Source organism: Clytia hemisphaerica, unplaced genomic scaffold (genome assembly GCF_902728285.1).
Source record: "Clytia hemisphaerica strain Z4C2 unplaced genomic scaffold, Clytia hemisphaerica genome assembly, whole genome shotgun sequence".
Classification (NCBI taxonomy): domain Eukaryota; kingdom Metazoa; phylum Cnidaria; class Hydrozoa; order Leptothecata; family Clytiidae; genus Clytia; species Clytia hemisphaerica.
Window position 1 is genome coordinate 71,746 of NW_027103676.1, and position 24,173 is coordinate 95,918.

At 33.8% G+C, this 24,173-nt stretch overlaps 2 protein-coding genes across 3 annotated transcripts; one reads left to right on the plus strand and one right to left on the minus strand.

The window, feature by feature from the left end:
- Positions 1 to 6,255: 6,255 nt before the first annotated feature.
- Positions 6,256 to 16,914, plus strand: LOC136803591 (ephrin type-B receptor 1-B-like). 2 transcript variants are annotated; one of them, XR_010846163.1, is made up of 15 exons: positions 6,256 to 7,195; positions 7,601 to 7,873; positions 8,026 to 8,195; positions 8,811 to 9,033; positions 9,598 to 9,818; positions 10,333 to 10,438; positions 11,053 to 11,114; positions 11,400 to 11,498; positions 12,149 to 12,253; positions 12,592 to 12,741; positions 13,441 to 13,485; positions 13,716 to 13,867; positions 14,921 to 15,134; positions 15,416 to 15,746; positions 15,928 to 16,914. XR_010846163.1 is itself a non-coding variant. In XM_067060317.1 (14 exons), exons 1-14 carry the CDS (start codon positions 6,277 to 6,279, stop codon positions 15,596 to 15,598), a joined length of 2,922 nt encoding a protein of 973 aa, XP_066916418.1. In that variant the 5' UTR covers positions 6,256 to 6,276; the 3' UTR covers positions 15,599 to 16,914. The 2 variants fall into 2 exon arrangements, 1 of the variants encoding a protein (XP_066916418.1); XM_067060317.1 differs by having other exon boundaries at positions 15,416 to 16,914.
- A 2,662-nt stretch (positions 16,915 to 19,576) lies between these two features.
- LOC136803594 (alpha-1,3-mannosyl-glycoprotein 2-beta-N-acetylglucosaminyltransferase-like) lies at positions 19,577 to 23,315 on the minus strand. Its single transcript, XM_067060319.1, has 2 exons — positions 22,545 to 23,315; positions 19,577 to 21,538 (listed from the first exon to the last, which is right to left on the minus strand). The coding sequence occupies exons 1-2, from the start codon at positions 23,260 to 23,262 to the stop codon at positions 20,859 to 20,861; spliced, it is 1,398 nt and encodes a 465-aa protein (XP_066916420.1). The 5' UTR covers positions 23,263 to 23,315; the 3' UTR covers positions 19,577 to 20,858.
- Between the last annotated feature and the right edge of the window lie 858 nt (positions 23,316 to 24,173).

The following is a 24,173-nucleotide window of genomic DNA, read 5'->3' on the forward strand; positions in this document are numbered from 1 at the left end:
AATTCATTAGACATTGTGGCAATAAAATACGACAATCAATTACAAAATTAGTTTTAATTGGCATGATTTTTCAAAAGATCAAAGCAATATATTAGTTTAGAATACAGTTTTGATAACTTTTCCTTTTTCTTTGAAGCTACTCTTAGTGAGTTTTTTATTATAATTAAGAAGGGTTCGACTATAACTTCATTAACATCAGTAACATTAGCCACTGAAAATTGAGACTGTATATTACGAGACCAAAAGAATTAAAAATTAACAATTGGAATGATGGTTACTGAGATCTTTGTAGATTTTTATAAGTTGGGTTTACAGTTAGAAATATGAAAGTTGATTGAAAATTGTTGAAAATTCAATATAATTCATAGGAATCCTTAAAAGGTATAACTGTTTCGTTTTTAAATTTCCGATCCATTCATGTTGAAACAAAAAAAGAAAACAATAAAAAAGATAATTGGTTTCTGACGTATCTATTTTCATTGAAACAATAGCAGAAAGAGAAGAAAGAGAGGAATTATAAAGCAATTTTAATGAGTTCCATAATGATTCTCATTATGGAAAAAGCGATGATGATTGTCAAGTATTGAAAAGAAACTCTGACTAAAAAAAATGATTTGTCACTTTTGAATGGCACCAGATGGTGGTATGCGTAATGTGAAATATCAATTTCTCTTTCTTTCTTCTTATCTATCATTTATTATTAATGTCATATATATTTTGGTTTGTTTAGAAAATAAAGATTTTTTTTGGAAAATTCGTACACACAATGTTCTACTTGATTTTATTTTACTCGCTTTTTTGGTGACACTGTGTGACAATGTGATTTAGTGATAAAAAGCGTTTTTCCGAGGGTACAAAATACTTTTGTGAAATAATGACATTATAGAAAGGTAAAAAAAAGTCTCAAAATAGAAGAATCATGATGTTTTTTAAAAACATGTTTTGGTCAGAGCAATAAGAAAAGGAACAAACAAGAAGTCATTTCTATAGCTGTCAATTCTGCCTAGACTTCCAAAGAACATTTTCTATCTGTTTCTATCGCATGTGAAAAATTTCTTCCAAATTGGATTAGTTTCCTGAAAGTGAAATTTACTTCTACCTTCGCTCCTAGCCTACTTCCTAGTTATACTACTATTTTGACTCCAAAAATTAGAAGCAAAAACATTACCAATGACTCCAAAAACACTAATTGATATGTATCAATTTCTTAATCTTTACTGGTCACAAAGATAATGTATATAATGTTTTGGGATTCAATATGATCTTTAGATCAATGTTTACCTGCCCAAGATCGTTCAAAATCAGAATTAATCAATTATTTTATCACACGTCGATCTTTGATTGGATTAATCGGATTAAAATTCCCGTGTTTTAGCCAAATTTTAGGAAATTAACTGAGAAGAAATGCTTTATTTTTCTTTTATCCTTTAGAGGACAACTATAAGTACATTCTGTGAAAATTTCAAGTCTCTAGCACTTTCCTATCCGGAATTATCTTGATTCCAATTTAGAGGGATCTCAACCGGGGTGAGAACGGGATAGAGGGATCTCTCGAAAACGAAAGTGCCCAATAACTGGTGAACAGTTTGATGTATCAAAAAAACCTTTTTACCTACTTTTACATTGCTATAAGGAGACTTTATATACCAAATTTCATCTCCTTATGAGCACTACTTAAGGAGATACAAGGGATATTAGCCAAAATAATCCTGATTTTACAAAAGTTCCAATGAAAGATCACTGTGTCAATTAAATATTATTATATCAATTATTTCAATCGGAATAAAATCTACAATACAACTGCATTGCCAAAAAATTGCGCCAGCATGAAACACTGTGTAACAATTGTAAGTTAGTTCTTTACTTCTTGATACTATTGTTGTATATAATATCAGTATAATTGCTTATAATGTATCATATATTATCTATGTAAAACCAGTAGGGTTCTAATGGAGCTTTTTAAGCAATTGTTTTTTTGTTAATAAACTGACGTACTTTAACAAAATCAACTTGAACTGCCAAAAATAATAAGAAAATCACAAGGGGTCTACCGACTCATTTATTTGAAATAAGATTTTCATGTTCAATAGGATGCCAGGGATTTTTCTAAGCACTTTGACCCGGGCCGTTTTTCTAAATGTAGATTGAGTTTCAAATATACCTGAAAGAGAATTTACTCAGCGTACATTGATGTAGCTAGGGGTCTGGGGTGGGGTGTTCAAAGCTCCTGAAAAAATCTTCAATCTGTAGATATAGTGTTAGTTATTTTTTTCTTGTAAACAACAAAGGATTCAATTTTGATAGAATCTTTTCTATTTTGGATTGTGTTTCAAAAACTCATCTTAGATTGAGTATTTTGGCCGGTATACAGACATAAAAAGTGCTTAGAAAAACCCCTGAATGCAGATGACATGAAAGGATATGAGAAGACATCATTCAGAAATCAAAATCCCTGCTACAGAGTGACTTTAGAGCAATACACAATTTGAGATATATCCTGTTGTTATAGGTCTTTATTTTCTCTCTCACAGGCATCTCAAATCGGGAGAGCTTTACCCAAGAGCTTTACCCATTGACTTTGAAGCCCCAAAGGAGTTAGAGAGGAATCTTCAACCTTTCTCAAACTAGAAAAAGTGAAGCCTTAGGTTTGCCCTACATTTAGAAATTTTGTTTGAAAAACACACGGGTCATATGTTCTGGATGGGAAATAAGTGGATTTCCCATCCAGGAGTTTCGGATCTAGCCCTTTGAGGCTTTAAATTTAAAATCAATGGCTTTACTTCTTAAGTCAACAATGATATGAAAGTAAGGGGTCACTTACAAATCGATTTTACATTAGGTTAGAAAAACAAAAAGCGATCAAAAAGAAACATAGCGAGAAGTAACATTTGACATCAAATGAAAAATTGATGTTCCTGGATTTTAAAAAATCCGCTAACATCAATTGATGTTTTTTAACCTAAAATTGGTTTGTGTGAGTGACCCCTAAACAGTATAAACCTAATTCTTCATACAAAATTTACAGGAAACGCATATTTGGACTTTGTGCCCTATGCTGCACACAAGCACTTAAGCTAAAGCCCCGTAAAAGCAGGACAAAAATCAGTTTTTTGAAGTTTGCAAAAAAAATGCAACATAAAAGATCTTTCAAATTCAGTACCGTGAGATCGGGTAACTTGCATCAGTGGAGGCTAACAAATGGCCCTCAAATGAATGACCTGTCTGGTCTTCAAAATACAAAGACAAATCAAAACAAAAATGGTAGAGTAGAGCTGCGAGCAAAGCTGCGTAGTTCTCTTGTTTTGAAATTTTGCTGCTTTGATTGGTCATTCATTTGAGGGCTATGCAAATGCATGGTAGCCTCCACTGATGCAAGTTACCCGACTTCACGGTACAGTATGTGAATAGAACAATCAAAAATACAACTTTTCTATTTTTCCTTTTTTTTTGCAAAACTTCTAGGAATGAAAATAAAGGTATAATGATAATTGAATACTATCCACTGATAATCCCTGTCACTATCGAAAAGCTAGAATCGCTTTGCATACTCTTCGCTTGAGAAAATGATTAACAGATTTTCACCCGCGCGAGAGCTCGCAGGCGTTCTGTTAGTGTTCTCACCTCAATCCTTGAACCACGCTAAAAATGGTAGACTTAGCTGTGATAGATCATTTCAATGGAAGTTGTTGGAATGTTTATAAGGCTCTTGACAGAAAATCATTTGTTTTATTGTCAATGATGACAGTGCCGTTATTAATTTTGTTAGATCTGACATATTGATGTTTTTATATAAGTGCACTTTATAGTTTTGATTCCCATTGAAGAATCATAATCTGGTTTTCATGTTATTAGATGCTGTTTAGAGCTTTAGAGCTAGCCTGCCTATAAAACCCCCAATCATGATTCGTCATGAATCATTCATGCTGGCAATCAAATACACTGTTTAGTAGTGTCGACTGCGCGCGTCCAAACAATTTTCCATTGTTTTGATTTTAGTGATCGCGGGAAACTAGGGGGGAGAGCGTAAAAAAACGGTAGGTAAAAATTTGGTTTTCATAAGGAAACCCAGCAGAAAAACGGTAGGTAAAGAACTCCTTATAATTATAACTTCTTTTCCTCTAGATGAATTTTTGTGAAATTTTCAGGAGAGATTCATAAAATTATCATTGATATCATGTTCAAATATATAAATCATTCTTTTTAAAGGAAAGAAAAAAATTGACAATGTTTACATTCCTCTAACTAGCCTGGATATCCAAGCTCAAAATTTTAGAAAAAATAAGTTTTACCTCAGCCAGACAAAGTTCTAAAATTATAGAGCTTGGTTCACCTAGAAATCAGGTGAACCCCTGTTGACAGATTTTCCTGCATGAGTCCCATGGCTGCAAATAAATATATGCACAGAAGTGATAAATCAATTTAGAATGGCAGCCTTGACTATAAAATATAGACAGTGTGGTGGAAAGTCTGTTCAGACAAAAAGTGCAAAGTGAATTTTGGAGAAATTTTTTTCTTCAAAATCCAACCCAAAACAGCAATACAAAATTGGCAAACAGAAAAGAAGAATTGAAGCAAAATAAAGATATACCTTTTTAGTTCTTTAAACGATGCAACCAAGTCATTAAGAAGATTAAAACAAGAATATCTAAACAAGTAATTGAAAAGAAAACAACCAGAACATCTAAAAATTCCCATGTTTTGATCTTCCCACTTCTTCCCTACCATTATTGTTATTCTTATTTGGATGCGTGGTCAAACACCCAAGGGAGATAATTAGATATTCTATTGTTATTTGCTTCGAAGAAGAAAAGTCAGGAAGATTTGCAAAGCAGCGTATGCGCCTTGCTAATCTAAATATTTAGGCGAACACTTCAAGTCGGCTTGCATAATTTCTTATACGCGCGCCACCATTCAGATCTCTAATTCGCTTGGACCAACCAATCAGAATATCCCCATAATCATCCTCAGATGAGAATGCAGACGATCTAGGTAAACCAGACCTTAAACATAAGAAATATCAAAATCAAAAAAAAGTTTACGGGCTGGATATCCAGGCTATCCTCTAACCTTCCACAGTACTAAAGTGCACATTTTTACCTACCGTTTTCACAGTGAAACACGGTGGAGGAGGCGAGACTCCTAAACGGTGTATTATATATAATAAGTGCAGAAATGTGCCCTGGTAATTTTCCCTGGTAATAAAACATTTTGCTTATCATTTCATGACGTTTATAAAAGGGATGGGACATACCAAACTGTTCATTTAGACCATTTGGTTTTGCTTTGGGGTGTACCTTTTTTGTGGGTTTTTTGTTTGTTTTAACTAGTCTTGAGACCATATCGTAACTTGGTCTAATGTCGACATCCCTCCTCTAAATTCGACACCCTTTTCTAGAGCTGAAAAGTTAAGAAAAGGTCGAAGTTATTTTATTTGCTTAGTGGTAAGGGAGGATAAATCTTTTTTCAATCACCAATTCCGACTTTTAAATTATTTCTATCTCTAAAGAAGGGTGTCGAGATTAGAAGACGGATGTTGAGATTAGACCAACTTACGGTACTCTGTTACAAAAATATTTCTATCATGTTAAAATCCCAACATGCAACAACTTCACTGAAATACAGAGTATGGAATTATTGACTCGATTCAAATCACTTCAAATCACAAAAGAAAAAATCGTTATTTTTTCAAAACAATTCAAAAGCTCGCGCCACTTCTTGAAACAATAGAGCTGTTTGACGTTGTCATACTTTTGTTTATCAAATCATAACAATAAGATATTAGCCAATCAAATTCTGCGATTAATTCTTGCATCTTGTATAATTCCCGGCTACTACTGTCTATACTTTGATATTTTTTTGAAACCACATAGACAGAGAAGTCGGGTCTCCCAGCAATGTTTTAACCTGCTCTCCTCTCTCGCTCGCCTCAAAATCAAAACATTCAAAGAAAGCTCATGTAACACAGTAAAGAAATAAATACAAGCACAATAAAAAACATCTCACTTTCTTCCATTCTTCATCTAACAACTTGAAACTTGGGATGAACTTACTTTACTGTTAACTTAGCAGTTTATGCCTATCCATTTTAAAGGTTTGCAGATTTTTGTAGTTTTTATTTTGATTTTAAGGTACCATTATGAATTTAGAATATTTTGCGTGTAAGACCCTGCTTACATCTCAATATGTAATTTAAACTGACCTTTAAATCGAATTTTCCGAGAAACGCAAATGGACTACTTTCACTTTCATTTTAATCGACTCATTTTCTTTTTATAGATGTTTTCAATAAAAATGACCCATAGATGTAGCTGCATATTGTTTTGTTTATATTTGATGATAACTAGTGTTAAAAGTGTAGAAAAGGTTTTGACATACAAAGTGAACACAAAGACTGATTCTATTTGGGAATATGACGATATAGATGCAGATGGTTGTGAGAAAATCAAATACAAAAGAGGCTTTCAATTGTTTTGTGTTGATGCAAGATTTTCATGTACTTTAAAATCCAAACCGTTGATTTTGGATGAATTTAAAAGTGAATTTTTCAATATTACAATTGAGAACAGTCTTGGTGGTTCAGACCCTTGTGTCAGTTGTTCTGGGGAAATAAGTGGAACTGTTGATTTATTTCAAACCTATAAAAAAGACAGTGATGGAAAAATTGATTCTACCAGAAGCCACAATTTTGCATTAGCAGAATCTGTAACAAAAACGATACAAAAGAAACCTAATCTTGAATATATAGAGATTTGGTTAACATTGAGTAGAATATGTAAACAATCATTGATTGTCAAATTGAGTTCAGCAGCTTGTAAACCAGTGGAATCAATAAAAAATCTAATAGATGTACCGAAAGATCAGGTTTTTCCAGCACCCTCTAAAGAACAAGAAACAAATGATGTTGGATTGAGTTGTGTTGACAATGCTGTCGTGAAAGAAGAACCTGTTTTGAAATGTATGGCAGACGCCTCATACCAAATTACTGGTAGTTGCCAATGTAATGTGAGTTACGAAAAATTAGAAGATCGCTGTCAAAAGTGCTCTGCCAATTCTTTTAAACTTGATATTGGAAATGGAAAATGTGAACAATGTAAAGCCAATTCGAATTATAGTGAAGCACTACAGATGTGTGTTTGTCAAGGAGACTATTTGAGAGCCCTTGATGAAAAAACTAACAGAAATGCACCATGTTACAGTAAGAAAATTAATAAAATTATTTTATTCATTTTTGTTTGTCCTGACATTGACTTTTGAACTCTGCTATGTTAATTGAAATAACTCAATTTGAAACATCCAACATAGCTTTATAACTGTGTCATTTATTTAATTATAGTCACACATGTCTGGAAGCCTATTTTCAGCATTTCTTGTTTAAGCTAGCGATTTCAAACTAACTCCCGCAGAGCATTTATTAGGAGAGATATTAACACGTCAAAAAATTTATTGGAAAATAGAGAAAAAAGCAGTATTACTCGCCAGTACTTCAACGTACAAAAAACTACTCTTGGTGGTGGGCTATATGGGAAAAAAGTGTGTTTTCAGTTGGAACTCTCTCGCTGTTTGACTTTCGCAAAATAATCATGGAAGTGTATATTTTTAGAAAAACCTGTCATGCTGTTCTCCAAAGACATTTACATTCTAAATAACAAGAACACAAGCGTTACTATACAGATGCTTGATTACGGTCCATCAACAACGTACATTATCAATTTACCACACAATGTAAGGAAAGTAGCAAACAAACCAATTTTCAAAATCGATCATCTTCGTCCAAATAGTCAATACAACATCACAATTGAAGTTCAGAACGATGTGCTGAGCGCGATTGGGGTTGAAATCAAAGTAACAAAATCATTTTGGACCAATGTCAAAAGTAAGTAGTCATATTCCAAAAAATAATTGAATAATATTTTAATCTTGATAAATTAAAAAAGCAATATAGCTTCCATTAATGTTTTAAAAAGTTTCAACAGTTTGCAACAAAACATTTTTATGTTTCATTATTCAAAAATTATCCCATCTTAGAACCTGGAGCAGTGAAGAATATTCGACTTGAACGTGAGACAATATTGATTTGGGATCCAATAACTGATGCTGGGCCAGTTGAATATGTCATCGAGATGCAGAATGAAACCTTAACTACACCAAATAATTTTCATTCTTTGGAAAATAATATGAAATTTGTTTCTGGAAAGGTACGTTTTCATATGCGTATGTCATCATCCTCTAGAAATTCTCCTAAACTTTCGATCTAAAAATTTTCGTTGTCCATGGTTAATGCTTTATTCTATAAAGATTATTTGCAGTTAAGTCTCCCTAATTCGGTAATTCGAATCTCTATCACTCGAATGTTTCTATAATGGGCTTTTCCAGAAAAAAACCGTATACCCCCTGTTGAGGAGGTCCATCCCCCTGTGGCTGGAAATGCTGTAACCCCCTGGAATTCCAGGCAATTTCAGGTTTAAACCCCTCTGGAATTCTGAATTTTAATAGGATTTAAAAAGCTACCCCCATGGAATTCCAGTTATTTTTGACCGATTTTTGTATCTCCTTATGGAATTCCGCCACATATCAAACCTTACCCCCTTGGAACGGAAATGGACGAGGGTATACGGTTTTTTTCTAAAAAAGCCCAATTCGAGCTAAAATATTGGTCCCCTCAGCATGAAAGTGGTTTAAATGTAATTCGAGTTTTAGTCCCTCGAAGATCGAATAAGAGAGTGTACTGAAAACTTAAATAACATAAGACCATTTCTAAGAGCACATTGAAGCTTAAACTCAAAATCAACTCCACACCTTTTTTCTAATAGATTCATGCTGAAGTCAATGGTCCAACAGGCAAAATTAAAGGCTATCCAATTGCTTTTACCTTCACACCAACCACACCGAAAGAAAAAAATGATTTTCATTTAATTATTGGAGGTTCCGTTGGAGGGTTCTTGTTGATTTTGATCATCCTAATGATTGCATTGCTGGTCAAAAAGCATCGAAAACCAGCACAATTTGAAGTGACAAGAATGGAAGATGGAACAAGTAAGATATTCTAATGGACTATGTTTGATACAATTTGTAGATACCTTAAGGGAACTTATTTTGCCGGGAACTAATCTTGGCGAACTCGGCAAATTTAGACAACATTCGCCAAAAGTGGTTCCCGCCAAAATTAAATATTTCGCTCACTCGCTAAAATAAGTTCTCGCAAAAATTAAATTTTTTTGGTATTTTGCCTAAACAACTTCTTGAGTTCACAAAAACGCTTCAAATAAGGCAAAATAGAACAGATTTACACTGTCATTCGCCAAAATTTGTTCCCGCTAAAATTAAAGAAATTCATCAATCGCAAAAATTTGAAAATTTTAAGGATTTTTGCCACTCGTCAAAATTAGTTCCCGCCAAAATAAGTTCCCTTAAGGTAATTGAGTTTTTTTTTTAGAATATAAGTAATTGCCTTATGAGTAAGCAACAGCCTTGGTAATAGGAACAACGAACTTGTTTTGACTTTCCTTCAAAAGTATTTATGAAATAAGGTAAGAAAAGTAATAGAAAATACAACCTATGCCAGAAAAACCTCCCAAATTAAATTGTCTTTTATTTTAGTGACTATTCCCCGAATGACATTATTCAAAACAAGTCGACTATACGTCGATCCCACAACTTACTCACATGTGGATGAAGCTGTCGAAGAATTTGCGTTGGAACTTGACCGAAGCTGCTTGACTATGGACCAACTTATTGGAGGTGGTGAATTTGCAAATGTCTTCAAAGGAATCTTGAGTACTGAGAGCAGAAACAGTGACGTTGCAATCAAAGTTCTAAAGGTAATACAATCGAGTCTCAATAATTCAAACCTCTATTACTCGAATGACTATTTAACTCGAATGAGTTTTCTGGTCCCCAAAATTGATAATGCCTGAAAAACCTTACTCTACACAGCTCTACAACTCGAAATTTCCTTAATTCGAATAAATTTGATATATGCACAAGTATAAAAAATCTTGGGAAAACTTAAGCATTCTTTGAATGTACGAGTCTCTTTATGATATTTCAAAACAAAAGCCTTCCATATTACAATAAGGCGTGTATCTAGCGCATTACATGAGCATGGAATAAACATATTACTTAACTTACTTAAGATGTATTTGCTAAGAATAATGGGCTAAAAAAATATTCTCCAAAAGCTTATTTAAAAAAACGTGTAGTTCTTGTAGTGTGGTTTTAAGAAAAGGAAGCCATAATTTTACTTCCAAAGTATAGAAGACATAACGAATGAACTAGTTGTTTACCTTTTGATACAATTTTTCGTCTAACACATAATTTCTTCATTTCCATCAGAGTGGAGCAAACCGTAGTGATCGTGATGATTTCTTAAGTGAAGCTGCCATCCTCGGACAATTCTCCGATCCCAATGTTGTATCTATAGAAGGCGTCGTTCTAAAAGGTAAAATTTTTTCACTATTGTGGAAAATATGTGTGAACATTTGCTAGCAATTGTATTTAAATTCTCAGCTGGCACACAACGTTGTTTCAACACCCATCTAACGTTATGTTGACGTTGTGAACGTTAGATAAACGTTAAAAGAACGTTGTGTGCCAGCTGGATAGATTTACCAAGAGTGCTCAGTGATGGTACAATACATTTACAGTCATAATAGGGCTTAAGAAAAATGCAAGTGAATCGATTCGGGGTGGAGCACAGATTTATGACGTTATTGGCTTTTTTTTTTTGCATCGGTGCTTCAAAGATGAAGAAAAAGTAATGTTATTTCGGTGTCAAAGCATGCCCTATGGCGACAAATTATGGGTTTTTGGTCGTTGTTGACAGTGACCAAGAAAAATGCGTCAATACCCCCCCCCACCCCAATATAGTACCAATTCAGTAGCCTTGAAACCAGAGCAATTCGCATATATTTCTTTATGGACGTGGTACGAAGAATCTCCGGTTTTCTCATAAGGCATTTCGTATGTGCTTTAACTCAGTTGTTACTTTTTAAATCTTATACAACAAACATATATCTACTTTTACTCAACACTGATTTGCAATTTATTCTCCAGATTACCCAAGTCTGATTGTATTGGAATATATGGCAAACGGATCTCTGGACAAGTACCTGGTGGTAAGTGATTCAATAATTATGATCACCCTTTTTGGGAAATAGTCATTACAATTTTCAAGAAAAAAGCCATAGGTATTTTGTGGATTTCATCATGGTCCCCTATTTCCTTCCTCTTTTTTTACTAACACCAACGTTTAAGTAGAAGAATAGCTAAATAATCCAATAGCTATAAACTTTTAATGAAGTTTGGTACAAAATTAAAAAAAAATCCCAATTCTCTACCAAAAGGATTAAGTTAGCTGGCATCAGGAAATAATTATTTATTCTTCTATTTTTCTATCTTAGAAAAATGATTCACAATTCAGTGTAGCCAAATTATTGGGTATGGCACGTGGTGTTGCATCAGGGATGAAATATCTGTCAGACCTTGGATTCATACACAGGGTAAGTGAAATTAAATTGATCCTACTTTACTCGGATTAAATTTGGCGAGTAAAAAAAATCGCGAAATTTTCTGGATTTAATTTCGCGAGTCAGAGTTCAAAAAAATTTTGCGTGGATTAAATTTCGCGAGTAAGCCTGAAAACAGCTGAAAAATAGCCATTTTTGCCAAAAATGGAGACTTTGGACTGGTTTCTCCTCAGAAAATGCGATTTTAAAAGCTGGTGGATTTAGCCACGATAAACTTCCAACCATGAATAGGGTCGATAAACTTATTTAGATTAATCAAACGTTGTATGGATGTTATAGAAAGCGGGTATTCTTTTAAAATTTATGCCAGCATTGAAATGACTTCCAGAGCTAAGCATCGTACATCACTACATTAAAGAGAAACATAACACCGCAAAATGGATGGCTTTTGAGCTTATTAGCCTGGACGTACGATAAAGTCCTAAGGTTTCTTCAAAATTTGATCAAAGATTTGCTAAAAGATCTTTCGTGCGTGCCGCCATAAATGGCAAATGAAACCTATTTCTGATAATTTAAGGTCACTCGAAATCATTTTATGGCTTTAAGAATCATGTCAAAAGACAAACGAAACGAAACGAAAAAGAAAGCAAAACTAAATTTCTTCTTTTCCATTTCTTTGACAGGACTTGGCAGCAAGAAATGTTTTAGTGAACAGTGAAGATTGCTGTAAGATTGCAGATTTTGGCATGAGTCGTGAACTGAAAACAGATGATACCTATGATACAAAGGTAACAAAATTTCTGTGTTTTTTTTTCTGTAAACAAGTTGCCAGTATTCTTGGTAAGTGCCACATTACAATGTCTTCTTACATTACGGAACTAACAGCTGATTGTTTGTAAGTGGCGTAAAATCAGTCAATATGTCACTTGCAACCAATCAGCTGTTGGATCCGTGGAAGACATTGCAATGATGCATATCATGGATTAAGGAAATGCACTACTAGTATCTCTTCTGATATTACGCAGGTTGATGTGCTTAGATTTTTGAGCAAATTTAAAAAAGATTAATAGATTAGAGAGATTGAAGAGAGATATCTTGATTTTAAGTTCATTCTCTTGTTTTTCAGGGTGGAAAGATCCCGATAAAATGGACAGCACCCGAAGCTATCGAATACAAAAAGTTCACCACAGCCTCTGATGTGTGGTCTTACGGTATCGTATGCTGGGAAATCTTCTCTTATGGTGAAAGACCTTACTGGGAATGGAGCAATTACGAGGTAGGTTTCAAGGACAGGGCAGAATAGTACCATTAAAGATTCCACTGTCTCTTTCGAAATCCTAATGGAGATGGAAATTATATTGTTTCAAGAATTTTTTATCCAGTTGAGATCTTTATGGAGTGAAATATTTTCCATGCACTTTTGAATGGGGATAAAATCAACTGTCCAGTGGGGCTAAAATTGTAGCGGATTTCTTCCACCGGAAATGAAATTTCGGACAAATTTTACGAGGGTGTCTAAAGATTAATGCCTCATAGGATGACCCTAATCAAATTTAAATGTATTTGATATATTGGCTGGGTCAAAGGCCATCTGAAGGCAAACATTTGAAGGAAAAAAAGTCCGGTGTCCACTTTCGCGCGAAGCGCGCGAAACTTTTCACGTTATTTGTAACGTCATTGGTTGATTGGTTGATTAAAAAAAGAAGCAATTCCATTGGTCAAAATTGACGTAACGGTTGAAAAAAGTTGAACTTCCTTCAACTTTTTTTTTATTCGCGCGAAACTTTTTTATGACGTAATCTTTTCTTCAGGCAAAAACGGCTAAGAAAAAATCTTTCGCGCGCTTCGCACGAAAGTGGACACCGGCCTTGAAAAACCATAAATCCCTTTAAAAACCCATTAGAAAAGTGAAGTAGAAATCATCTTCTAAAGAAAAAATTCAATGAGCTAATAATTTATTTTTATTTTTTTGAAGGTTATGGAAAGACTTTCGACTGGCTATCGGTTACCTCCACCAATGGTAAGAAAAGAAATTTTAAATCTTTGTAATTTTGTAGAACTTATTAAACTATTGATATTAAGAAAGAAATAAGAAAGTTAAAAGATTAACCGTGATATTTTAGGAGAAAAGCTACGATCTTTGAATAATAATTCACGGTAAAAGACTTCTCATACGATGCAGATTTCAATCGAACCCAAAAGTCTATCTTTTATTCATCAAATCATTAACCAACACCTCTTTCTTCATAGGAATGTCCTAAAGGAATCCATGATCTGATGTTACAATGTTGGCACAAAGATCGTTTGAAGAGACCACGTTTTTCCAATATTCTACAGAAAGTGGAAGAATGGTTGAAGAATCCTGATCGACTGACTGATATCGCATCTGTTATTACCAAAAGGTGAGGTTCTTTTCTCATCTGCAATGGGCTTTCCCAGAGAGGGGGTGGAGGATATAACATTTTTTTGGAAATTTACCCCCCCCCCAGACATTGTGACCTTTAAAACCCTGGACAGCATGTCTACTCCCCTCTCCGGACAAGCATTAGTTGACCCCCTGGACACTTAAAATTATCCTCAAACAGAGTAAAATTACCCTCAAACAGAGCAAGTCCCCCGGACAAGGCAAATTTTGTAGATTTTTTACTACCCCCGGGACACTATATCCTCCACCCCCATGTATGAACATTTTCTGGAAGCGCCCAATACTATTATTCTGAATCTAAGTTTAATGAAGGTCTTATGTTGAGGATTTCTATCTAAAGAGCAGGGGAGGCAGATTCTTGTCTTTCTTGGTAAAATCATGGTCAGTTTATGCATTTCTGTGCATTTTAGCGTTTAGCAGATTTTAAAGTTCGGGCGAGAATGACATTTTCAGGCTTTCTACTTTATCTAATCGGATATTTCGATTTGGGAGGAGTGTAATGGCTTTTAGGCTATATTCTGCGTAGTCAGACCATTCACAAGCTTTTAGATCCTCAGATCCTAAGATAACTCTTAGGTCTCGTGTTAAACTCAGAGTTAAAACTCTACTTTCAAACCCTAAGTTAAGAAGGCACTTAAAAACTAATTGCGATTTTAAAAATTTTGCACGGAAATTCCTTTTGTGCCAAATATTATCGCCATAGTTGCCATTAATGGTCTCTAGCTAAATTTTCAAAGGGAATTGAGTTTCTTATTGACGGTGACGTTCGATCTCTACCTGAAGACTCCGATGACTAGCTACCATGGAAACTATTTTAACTTGACAAATAATCAGCCTCTTCTTCTTCTTCTTCTTCTTCCCAATCGAGAAATTCACTTCAATCTCTGTATACTCCTCAGTTAAACGAACGATTTTTTACCCATATCCAAAGTACATTCATCTTACCAGCGAGACTAAAATGACTCTAGAAACGTTTCTGAAATTACAAAAAGAATTATATCAATATCTCTCTTTTCTATCATTTTAATAGGGACGAAAATTTGGATTATTCAGTACTGGATGATTTAGCAAGCTGGTTAGAAGCAATAAATATGAAACAATATTTGAAAATGTTTACCGAGAGTGGTTATATGACACCCAAAGATATTCTCTATTTGACCAATGAAGATCTAGAATCGCTTGGTGTTGGTTTGATTGGACATCGCAAGAAACTGTTGAAAGCAATTAAAAACACCAAAAACCAGGTAAGGTCTTAAAATTATAACATTACCTTGTATCAGTGAAAGGGTTGCCTAGGATATCTCCTTGTGACCAAAAACAAACCAATCACTATAAAGGATGAAAATTAAAAACTTTTTTGATGAATCTAGCAAAGCTTAAATCTCTTCACCTTCAATGTTAAACATTTTCTTGAAATAATCGAAATCAATATTCTTCCAATCATGATCTATCTTTTCAGAATTCTGAATTCAGAATTTTTTGAGCAATCACCAATTATCAATTCCATTTTCTTTTCCTTCTTCAGACTGAAAGCACCAACAAATCAGATACTGACAGCAAAGCATCCAAAGTGAGTCGAACCAGTAGTTTCGCAGGATTCGGGAGCTCTCTGAGCAAAAAAGTCTCATTTCTGGCAAGTCCTAATTCATCAATATCCTTTAAGAAGACAGTCGGAAAACGAACGTCACTCGGATATCAATTGCAATGATTCTGATTGGCTAGATATTAAGCAGTAGTGAATCTGATTGGATGAATAACGAGAAGTAGCGAATCTGATTGGATGAATATCAAGAAGTAGTGAATCTGATTGGATGATTATCAAGAAGTAGTGAATCTGATTGGATGAATATCAAGAAGTAGCGAATCTGATTGGATGAATATCAAGAAGTAGTGAATCTGATTGGATGAGTATCAAGAAGTAGTGAATCTGATTGAATGAATATCAAGAAGTAGCGAATCTGATTAGACGATTATCAAGAAGTAGTGAATCTGATTGGTTGGATAAAGAGCAGTGGATCTGATTGGATAAATATCAAGCAGTAGTGAATCTGATTGGTTGGATACAAAGCAGTGCAGTGGAAATCTGATTGGTTAAAAATCGACAATAAGCTATGAATCTGATGGTTGAATGTTAAAAAAAATGCAGGAATAATGAAGATAACTAATCTGGATGAATGAATATAAACAAAAAGTCACGACTCTGATAGGGAGATAATTTACAAAAGATATGAATGAATGAACAATGGATAATCAACAGATATTGGGTGAACAATAAACTTCGAGAATGATTGGTTGATAACAAACAATGGACAGTGTTAATTGATGACGTTCACGAAAGAACCAAAGTCTCATGATGAACTAATGAAATTTTTTAGCTAAAATGCATGCATGTATGAATAACAATTAACCTAATCATAGAAAGCGTATAACATATATGAGAACGATGTTGCATGTGATCAAAGTCATTTCGTAATCGAATTCTTTTTTTGGCGATTGACAACTGTTGGTAGATCCTGAATCAAAATAGATAAAAATGCAGATAGTTGTTCCTATCAACAAAACAAAAAAGCTAGAAATCTTTATTTTATAAATGATATGCACCAACTGTATGACTGTATTTCTTTCTTTACGTCACTTGCAACAAATCAGCTGTTTTGAATAAAGTTAGGAGACATTGCAGGGGTGCATTTCTTAAATTAACGGTTTACGAAAAAGTACAAATGTATGAGCTTCAACATCAAATCTTCACGAACAGTTTTTTTTGTGACGAAACTGATATAATTTTTTCAATTTTAACAAAGGAAGGGTCAACTCAATAAGTTAAATTTTATTTGTAAATATTTTTACCACGCAAATCTTTTTTTTTTGAAAATAACTAACGGATGAAATGAAACACACGACTCATTTTATAAATCAATTTTTTATGTTTTTACTATATTTTTTTATATTTTGTACATAAATCCTTTTATAACTTTTGAGAATTTTTTACAGTGCTATTTATGAAAACAAACATTTATATTATAACTCTACATAAATCTTGTGCTTCGATATCGAAATCCTCATTAAGAATATATCAGGAGTAACAAAAGATGTTCTCTCTAAGTATGAGTACAAGTGATGGTCAAATGATTAAAGGTATCAGCGGTTAAACCAGGCTCAAACCAGGCTTAAACCAAAGGGTTCGCAGTTCGAATCCTCACTCCTTTCAATGTTTCGTTCAGTTCTTAGATAGCCGAGTCGGCTGGCCGTGGACCCCGCGCAAACAATCGAAAGACTGCCTTAAAGAACTAGATTATTGGGCTATTCATGTAAAATAATCGTCTCTTATCCATGGATGACCGATAATCGGCAAAACCTTCACAGCACATCTCGGTTATACTTCGGAAGAAAATACATCCCCTTCACAAACCCGGTAGGATTTTTTCAGCCACTGGGGGTAAAAATAACGGACCTAAATATGGGAATTGATATCGCCATGTTTTTTACGGCTGGGGATTAGAAGTATATTGTTTTCGAGCTAGAAAATTCAGTGAGGATGGAAAAAATAGCACAATATTTTGCAGTGCAAACCCTCACTGCAAAATATCTCTGGTTATTTTCAGCGGGGACAAGTAGTATAATTTTCCACTGGGGATGATATTTTGGCCAATTTTTCCAGTGGGAAAGGGTCCCAGTGGGTCTGTGAGAAGGGGGTGTGGAAATAAAGCTCTTACCTTTGAACGAGTTGTACACATATAAGCATTTCATATACCATTATTATCATCGCACAAATTTTCTTGATTCGTGACAATATTCAATTGCACCAATCAATATTTAATCATTCCAACCAATAAATTTTAGTTTTGATTCTAAAAATAACCGAGAATACAAAATTTCATTTATCTTAGCTGGTATCGTATAATCTAGAGGCCTAGATGCTGGGTCTTCAATGAAAAGTAAAGCTGATTTTTGGAAGGGCTTTCCCCGCACCCCCTTCTCACAGACCCTGCAGGACGCTATCCCACTGAATAAATGGTCCAAAATAACGTATTATAGTTCAATTTTTGTTCCAGCTGAAAATAGTCAAATAAAAATCCCCGACATTATGTAGAGTTTTTGTTGATTAAGAGGGTCTTACGTGGCTTTTCCTTCCGTTCAAAACTTTTTGAACGTAAGCAAACTCTACATAAGGCCTTAAAACACTACGTAAGCTAAGGGAAATTCCCCAACCTTCAAGGTCTTTTAAAATTTTACGTACATGTGAAAAAATCTTTATGCAGAAAATCAGAAAAAAAATACAAAGCCAATCGAGAAAATTGCTTAATTTCCCTAAAAATAACAAAAGGGAATTTCCTCAAGTACAAAAATCACATTTATTCGACCGAAAAAATTCCCTGTAAAAAATACTGCCACAGTTACCACCGTTTGGAGAACCCTGCCCTTTATCTTTATGCAAAATTTCAGAAAAAAAAACTAATGAAGCAATTTCTCGTCCTAAAAATCCTATTTTTAGTCAGTTTCACAAATTTGGCCAATTTTTTTTCTCAAAAATCGGGCTCCCTCACATTTCACATCATGATGTAAAAAAATCAGAAAAAGATACCAAGGCAATCTGTAATTATATATTAATGGTATTAAAAAATAATTATAATGACATAAAAATATGCTCTCCTACCAGCTCCTACACAAATTTTGCGCACCTCTTGGTTAAGCTACTGGAGAGAAGCTGGTACCGGACGGACGGACGAACAAATATGGGTTAATATAAAGGACCTCCAAAATAGGTCCAAAAATACTATGTTATTATTGTCCTATTTTAAAAAGGATTGATACCTTGCTCATCATTTGTTGTTATAAAAAGAGACTGGATCTAGTGGAATGGATTTGCTTCGTGTTCAGGCAAAGCTAAAACAAAATGATAGCTGCCATATTACACCGAACCACTTATCATCAGCGCCATTCAGTCTAGCAAAAAGTCATATCCTCGCTTCCTCCTTGATTAACTTGGTCAATCGTTGCCAAAAATCTGTATTTTTGATGATTTGGTAATTATAATTCAGGAATATTATTTACTGGATTTATCTAAAAAAAAAAGACAAAAAAATAAGAGGATACAAAAGATCAGTGATTTATAGTTAGATGAGATGAACGCTTATTTTTGACGTCACGTGATTTACTCTAAACAATTCTATTGGTCAAAATAGTGTCAATTCAACGACTTCATCACCCTCGAAACCCTGGACATTCAAGCAGAGTGTACACTGAAAAAATGTTTTGCGCAAATGCTCTAAAAAGTACCAAATAATCATGGAACAAAAGTTGTTTCGTCAATAGTCTCTTTTAATTGAAAAATCAGCCTTTAAGGCCGGTCTCCACTTTCGCGCGAAATGAGCGAAAACTTCTTAACGTTTTTGTAAAGTCATTGGTCGGTTGAAAATGAAGCAATTCCATTGGTCAAAATTGACGTAACGGTTGAAAAAAGTTGAACTTTTTTTTATTCGCCCGGAACTCTTTTATGACGTAATTTCTTCTTTAGGCAAAAAAGGTTGAGAAAAAAACTGTCGCCCATTTCGTGCGAAAGTGGATACCGACCTATAGGAAAAAAACTATTTCAAATAGAACTAGCCCCTCAGTCAAAGACACGTGGCCATCATCTGCAATACAACAGTCAAGATTTAAAGGCCATAACAAGAATAAAATGCAGTACTGATAGTCAATTTATCTAATCTTGGTCGTTCTAGCTTCTAGCGTTCTAACAATAATTATAAAAGTTAAATTCAATAAAAATACAATGTTCTATATTAATCTTATTTTTATCTATTTGGAAATCCGATGAAACAAATGGGCTGTTCCATAAAATTTCCATACAGGGGGGTGGACGAACCTTTTTAAGTCAAGACAAACTTTTTGGAAATGTGGATACCCCTTGGAAAATGGCAAAGTTTGAAAAAAAACCTTGGAAAAAAAAATTTTCATGCCTTAAAGTGAGGGTGGACGATCTAAAATCATAAAAAGAATTTAAGTCTTTACCTCCTGGAAAATGAATAAAACACTATTTTCGATCCCTGGAAATTCTTATTGTATTACCCAGTGGAAATTACCGTCCACCGCATCCTGTATGAATATAAAATGGAATGGCCCAATATACTACTACTAAACATTAGAATCAAATGAAATTTATTTAATAGGCATTTTAATTTTCGAATTAATATAAGAGAATAGATTTACTTTAGTATTTGGCGGATTTGCAAATCTACTGAAATAATTATTGCCCAAATAATTTAAAATTTTATTGTAAAGAAAATGGCTAATTTATTTTTTATTTAGCAATTCCAAATAAAGGTTATACACACAAAATGACGTATAAAAACTTGGCTCATAACTTTTGATTTCACGAGTCAGAAAAATATTTTCATTTCAATTGATAACTTTAAAAATCAACTCCTAACTCATAGCTCTGTGTATAACTTGATAAAAAATCGAAGATAAAAAAAATGCAGTAAAATATAGTATTAAAATAATTTACTTTCTTTGGTAACTCATTCTAGTTATCCAGGGTACTAAGATAACATTTTCTTAATTTGGAAATAAGCTGACTTTGGTAATCACTTATGATAAGGTTCCGAAATCTTCAGATTTTAATTTTTTGACTTTTATTAGGACCCCCTTATTAATTTTTGAAAATATTTTCAGTAGTCAAAAAAAGAAGAGTCCTTTACTTTGCTTTAAATAGCCTTAATCAAATAAACTCAATCTCTAATTATAAGGTAATTATGGGGGTATCTAGAGGTTCATTAAAACTTAAAGATTTTTACATCATCCACCCCCCCCCCCTTTATTCAAACCCCACTCCCCCTTTATCATAGAGCTGAGTATAGAAGTATAAAAATAATCAAGTGGAAAATTGTAGTTACTTACTAGTATAAAATTGAAGACAAATTAAAACTGAAAAAAATAACTGAAAAAATTCTAGATTAAAATAGAAGTAATTAATGCTCTTTGTAGCCTTTCCAATTTTTGGGTGGAGCTATATAGATGCGATGCCCACCACGAAAGAAAGTGACTACACCATGATATGCTGTTCTAGGTACTCCAGCTTTGAAATCTGACATTAATCCAAATCGTCTTGCAAAGTTTTCGAATTCATAGTGATTGTTGTAAGTAATACGAACATCTGATGCTCCTTTTGATGTAGCTTGTTGGGAGTCCACTTCAGGTGTTGTATAAACCTTCTCTAAAAATTCTTCATCATATTTTGATTTCATTAAATAACTCAAATCGTAATCACGAAATGGAAAAGCTTGATTATTCAGTCTGATATATTTTAAATATTGATCATAAAACTGCCCTTGACTGACTCCAATACGTCCAAAGGTTTTTGTACGTGATATCTCTGGTCTTATACATGATCTATCTTTACGTTGTTTAGGATCTCTCATCCAATCATCCCAAAAACCTTTAGGCCAGTTAGGCCCAATCTCATTCCAAAGTTTACGAGTCATCATCCAGCCAAGTCCAGGAAAGAAGTCAGACCTGTACAAAACATCAATAGCAGATGGATCAACGGAGTCTTCTTTCCCATTATCATTCCAAGCAGACACACAAAACAAAGTGTTATCAACTTCTAAAAGTTTCCGAGTTGCCAAGAAATAATCAAAGAAATCAGAAGCTATAAGAAGAAAAAAAATGATAGATTTTATATAAATATGAACAATTTATTTTGGACAAACAGTTACACATCTTGAAAATCCACATTTTAAAAACCAAAATGGATCGTCATTAGGTGATGGAAGATATAGCATAGAACAAATTTATGAAATTGCCTTATCGATTAGATGAATTAATGCTCCATGGATTTCATTTTAGTGTCTCAGAGGTCGATGCTTGTCCAAAGGTAAGGCACGTGTCCAGGCGATGAAAAATCAAAATATTTACTGGTAGATCACTTCAAAAATTATATATCCTCCACCCAACCCAACAGGAAAGAGTAAATTCTCTCAAATTGTAACAAAAACCCATGAAAATACATCTCTTGTGAAGCACTGCTTTGTGTAAGCCAAAACCAATAGCAGTGCTCAATGTTAATGATAACAGAGCTTTATAGTTTAAGTAAAGAAAACTATTTAAGTTAATTTCATACTCAAAGTTTCATGCCATCCAGGATGGCAATATTCAGTGAATTGTGTTAAATCGTTTTCTTTACTCAAACTAGTCTCTTTATCCCTTTAAACTGCCGTTCGTATTTTTTAAGGTTCGACCTATTTGCCACGGGAAAAAAAGAAGGTTCGACCTATTTGCCAGATGTCGGCATATGCCGACATAGGCAAAAGGTAGCGATTTTGACTTCATTTTCTGAATAATATATGAAGTATCAGCCAAGGACTATAATTTTGAGTTGAACATTGTTGAATAGTTATTTTTTTCAACATAGAAAAGCTTTTAACTATTATCTTTTTTCATTTCAAACCATCTAATACAAAATCTTTGTAGAAGTGTTAAATTTTGCGGCAAAGAAATGGAAAGTGCCCATGTCGGCAAATCCCGACATCCGCAAAGAAATTGAAAGTGCTCATGTCGGGATATGCCGACATCGACAGTTAAAGGGTTGTGAAGCATTAATAATTCTCAACTAGAAAGATTTCGAAAATATATGTAAAAAGTAAATAAAAACATACCTATTTCTATATCATCTTCCACAATAATTACACTATCACTATCCGTCATTTCAAAAACTTTACCAAGTGCAAACTGAAAATGTCGAGAAATCTTATAATAACCCATAAAACGATGCATGTTGTTAGGTACTCCATGAACTGGGCCTAAATCAGGCTGTTGAATAAACTTGATTCGATCACCATACGACCGTATAACATCTGCTGTTGCCTTGTGACCACAATCTTGACTGACAATTATTTCAATCGGATAATCTTTAGGTTTGTGTTCAAAAATCTTATCCAAACAACGCCGTACTTCGACTCGATTACAAGAAATTATCAATAAAGCAATTTTAAATTTACCATCTTTTTTATTTTCATGATCAACATTCTTAACATCAATATGATTTTCATTTCCAACAGGTGCCTCAGTTTCACGGTTAAATTTATGTGGACTTTTCCCATTCCCAACATTTTGACTTTTATCAACTAAAGATTCAATAAATTCATTTGTATTGTCTTTTCTATTATTATGATAGACATTCTGCTTAACAATAACACCATCATCTTCAGTACTGTGACCAACCTTTGTTTCATTAGTATAATTCCGGGCAAACATTGATCGTAGAATAATATAATTTCCACCAAAGAAAATAATCATACCAATGATAATTGATTTTGAAGACAACTTCCAACGACAGCTCAGGAAATTGAGCAAGATTCTCATCACTCCTCTCATCTTTTGATAATGTTTTTTCTTTTACTTTTTAAATGATAATTTTTTGACAGAAATACTAAAATGAAAATTCAAAAATCAGAATTATAGCTCACCCACTATCTACTCTCGCGTCCTCCTCCCCCCGCTAATCAAGACTGAAAAAAATATTTCATTAGACAATTTCATTTGGAATGGATACGTCATACGCACTCCCACTAGACACTTTTCTCATGTCAGATACATAATGCATTAGTACTCAAAAGCGTGTCCTTCCACATGGTGGAGCCGCACATAAAAGATTAATGATTCTATCCTTTAAAAAAAACTTTACTTTCTTGTCTCCCTTTATTTGATGTACGAGGCGATCCACAAAAAACACTGGACCGTTTTCAACGTCTTTGGGCCAAACAAGAAATTTGGAGTCAGAGTGTTTTCTGTAGCTGTTATAGTTGTGCAAGTGTAGATTGTAAAACTATATACTATATACCTACTAGTATAGGTTGTTCTAATTAATAGAGGCTAAACTAAGAAAATGCAAAAAATTTCAAGTATATAGATATCTGTGGTGCCTAGCGCTATGGATATTAGTACCCCTGGTACTTTGCTGTGTCGTACAAGAAGTTTCAAAAACTCATTTCCAATTTCTTTTACAAAAAAAAGCTGAATAAATTCTCTTGAATTTGGAAAAATATTTCTGCTAAAAAACGTTTCCTTCCTGGATGTAAATTTGAAGATTATTTTTCAAAACCACCGTTTATGTTACTACCATACTAGCTAGCTTTAAATGTAGTATCATAACTTGGTGTCATGCTGACATCCCTCATCTAATTCAACACCCTTCTTTAAAGATAGGAATAATAAGTAGATCAATAAGTGGATTCTGACCCTCCTTATACCTCTTATGGTATACCTATGAAGACTCCCTAGATTGG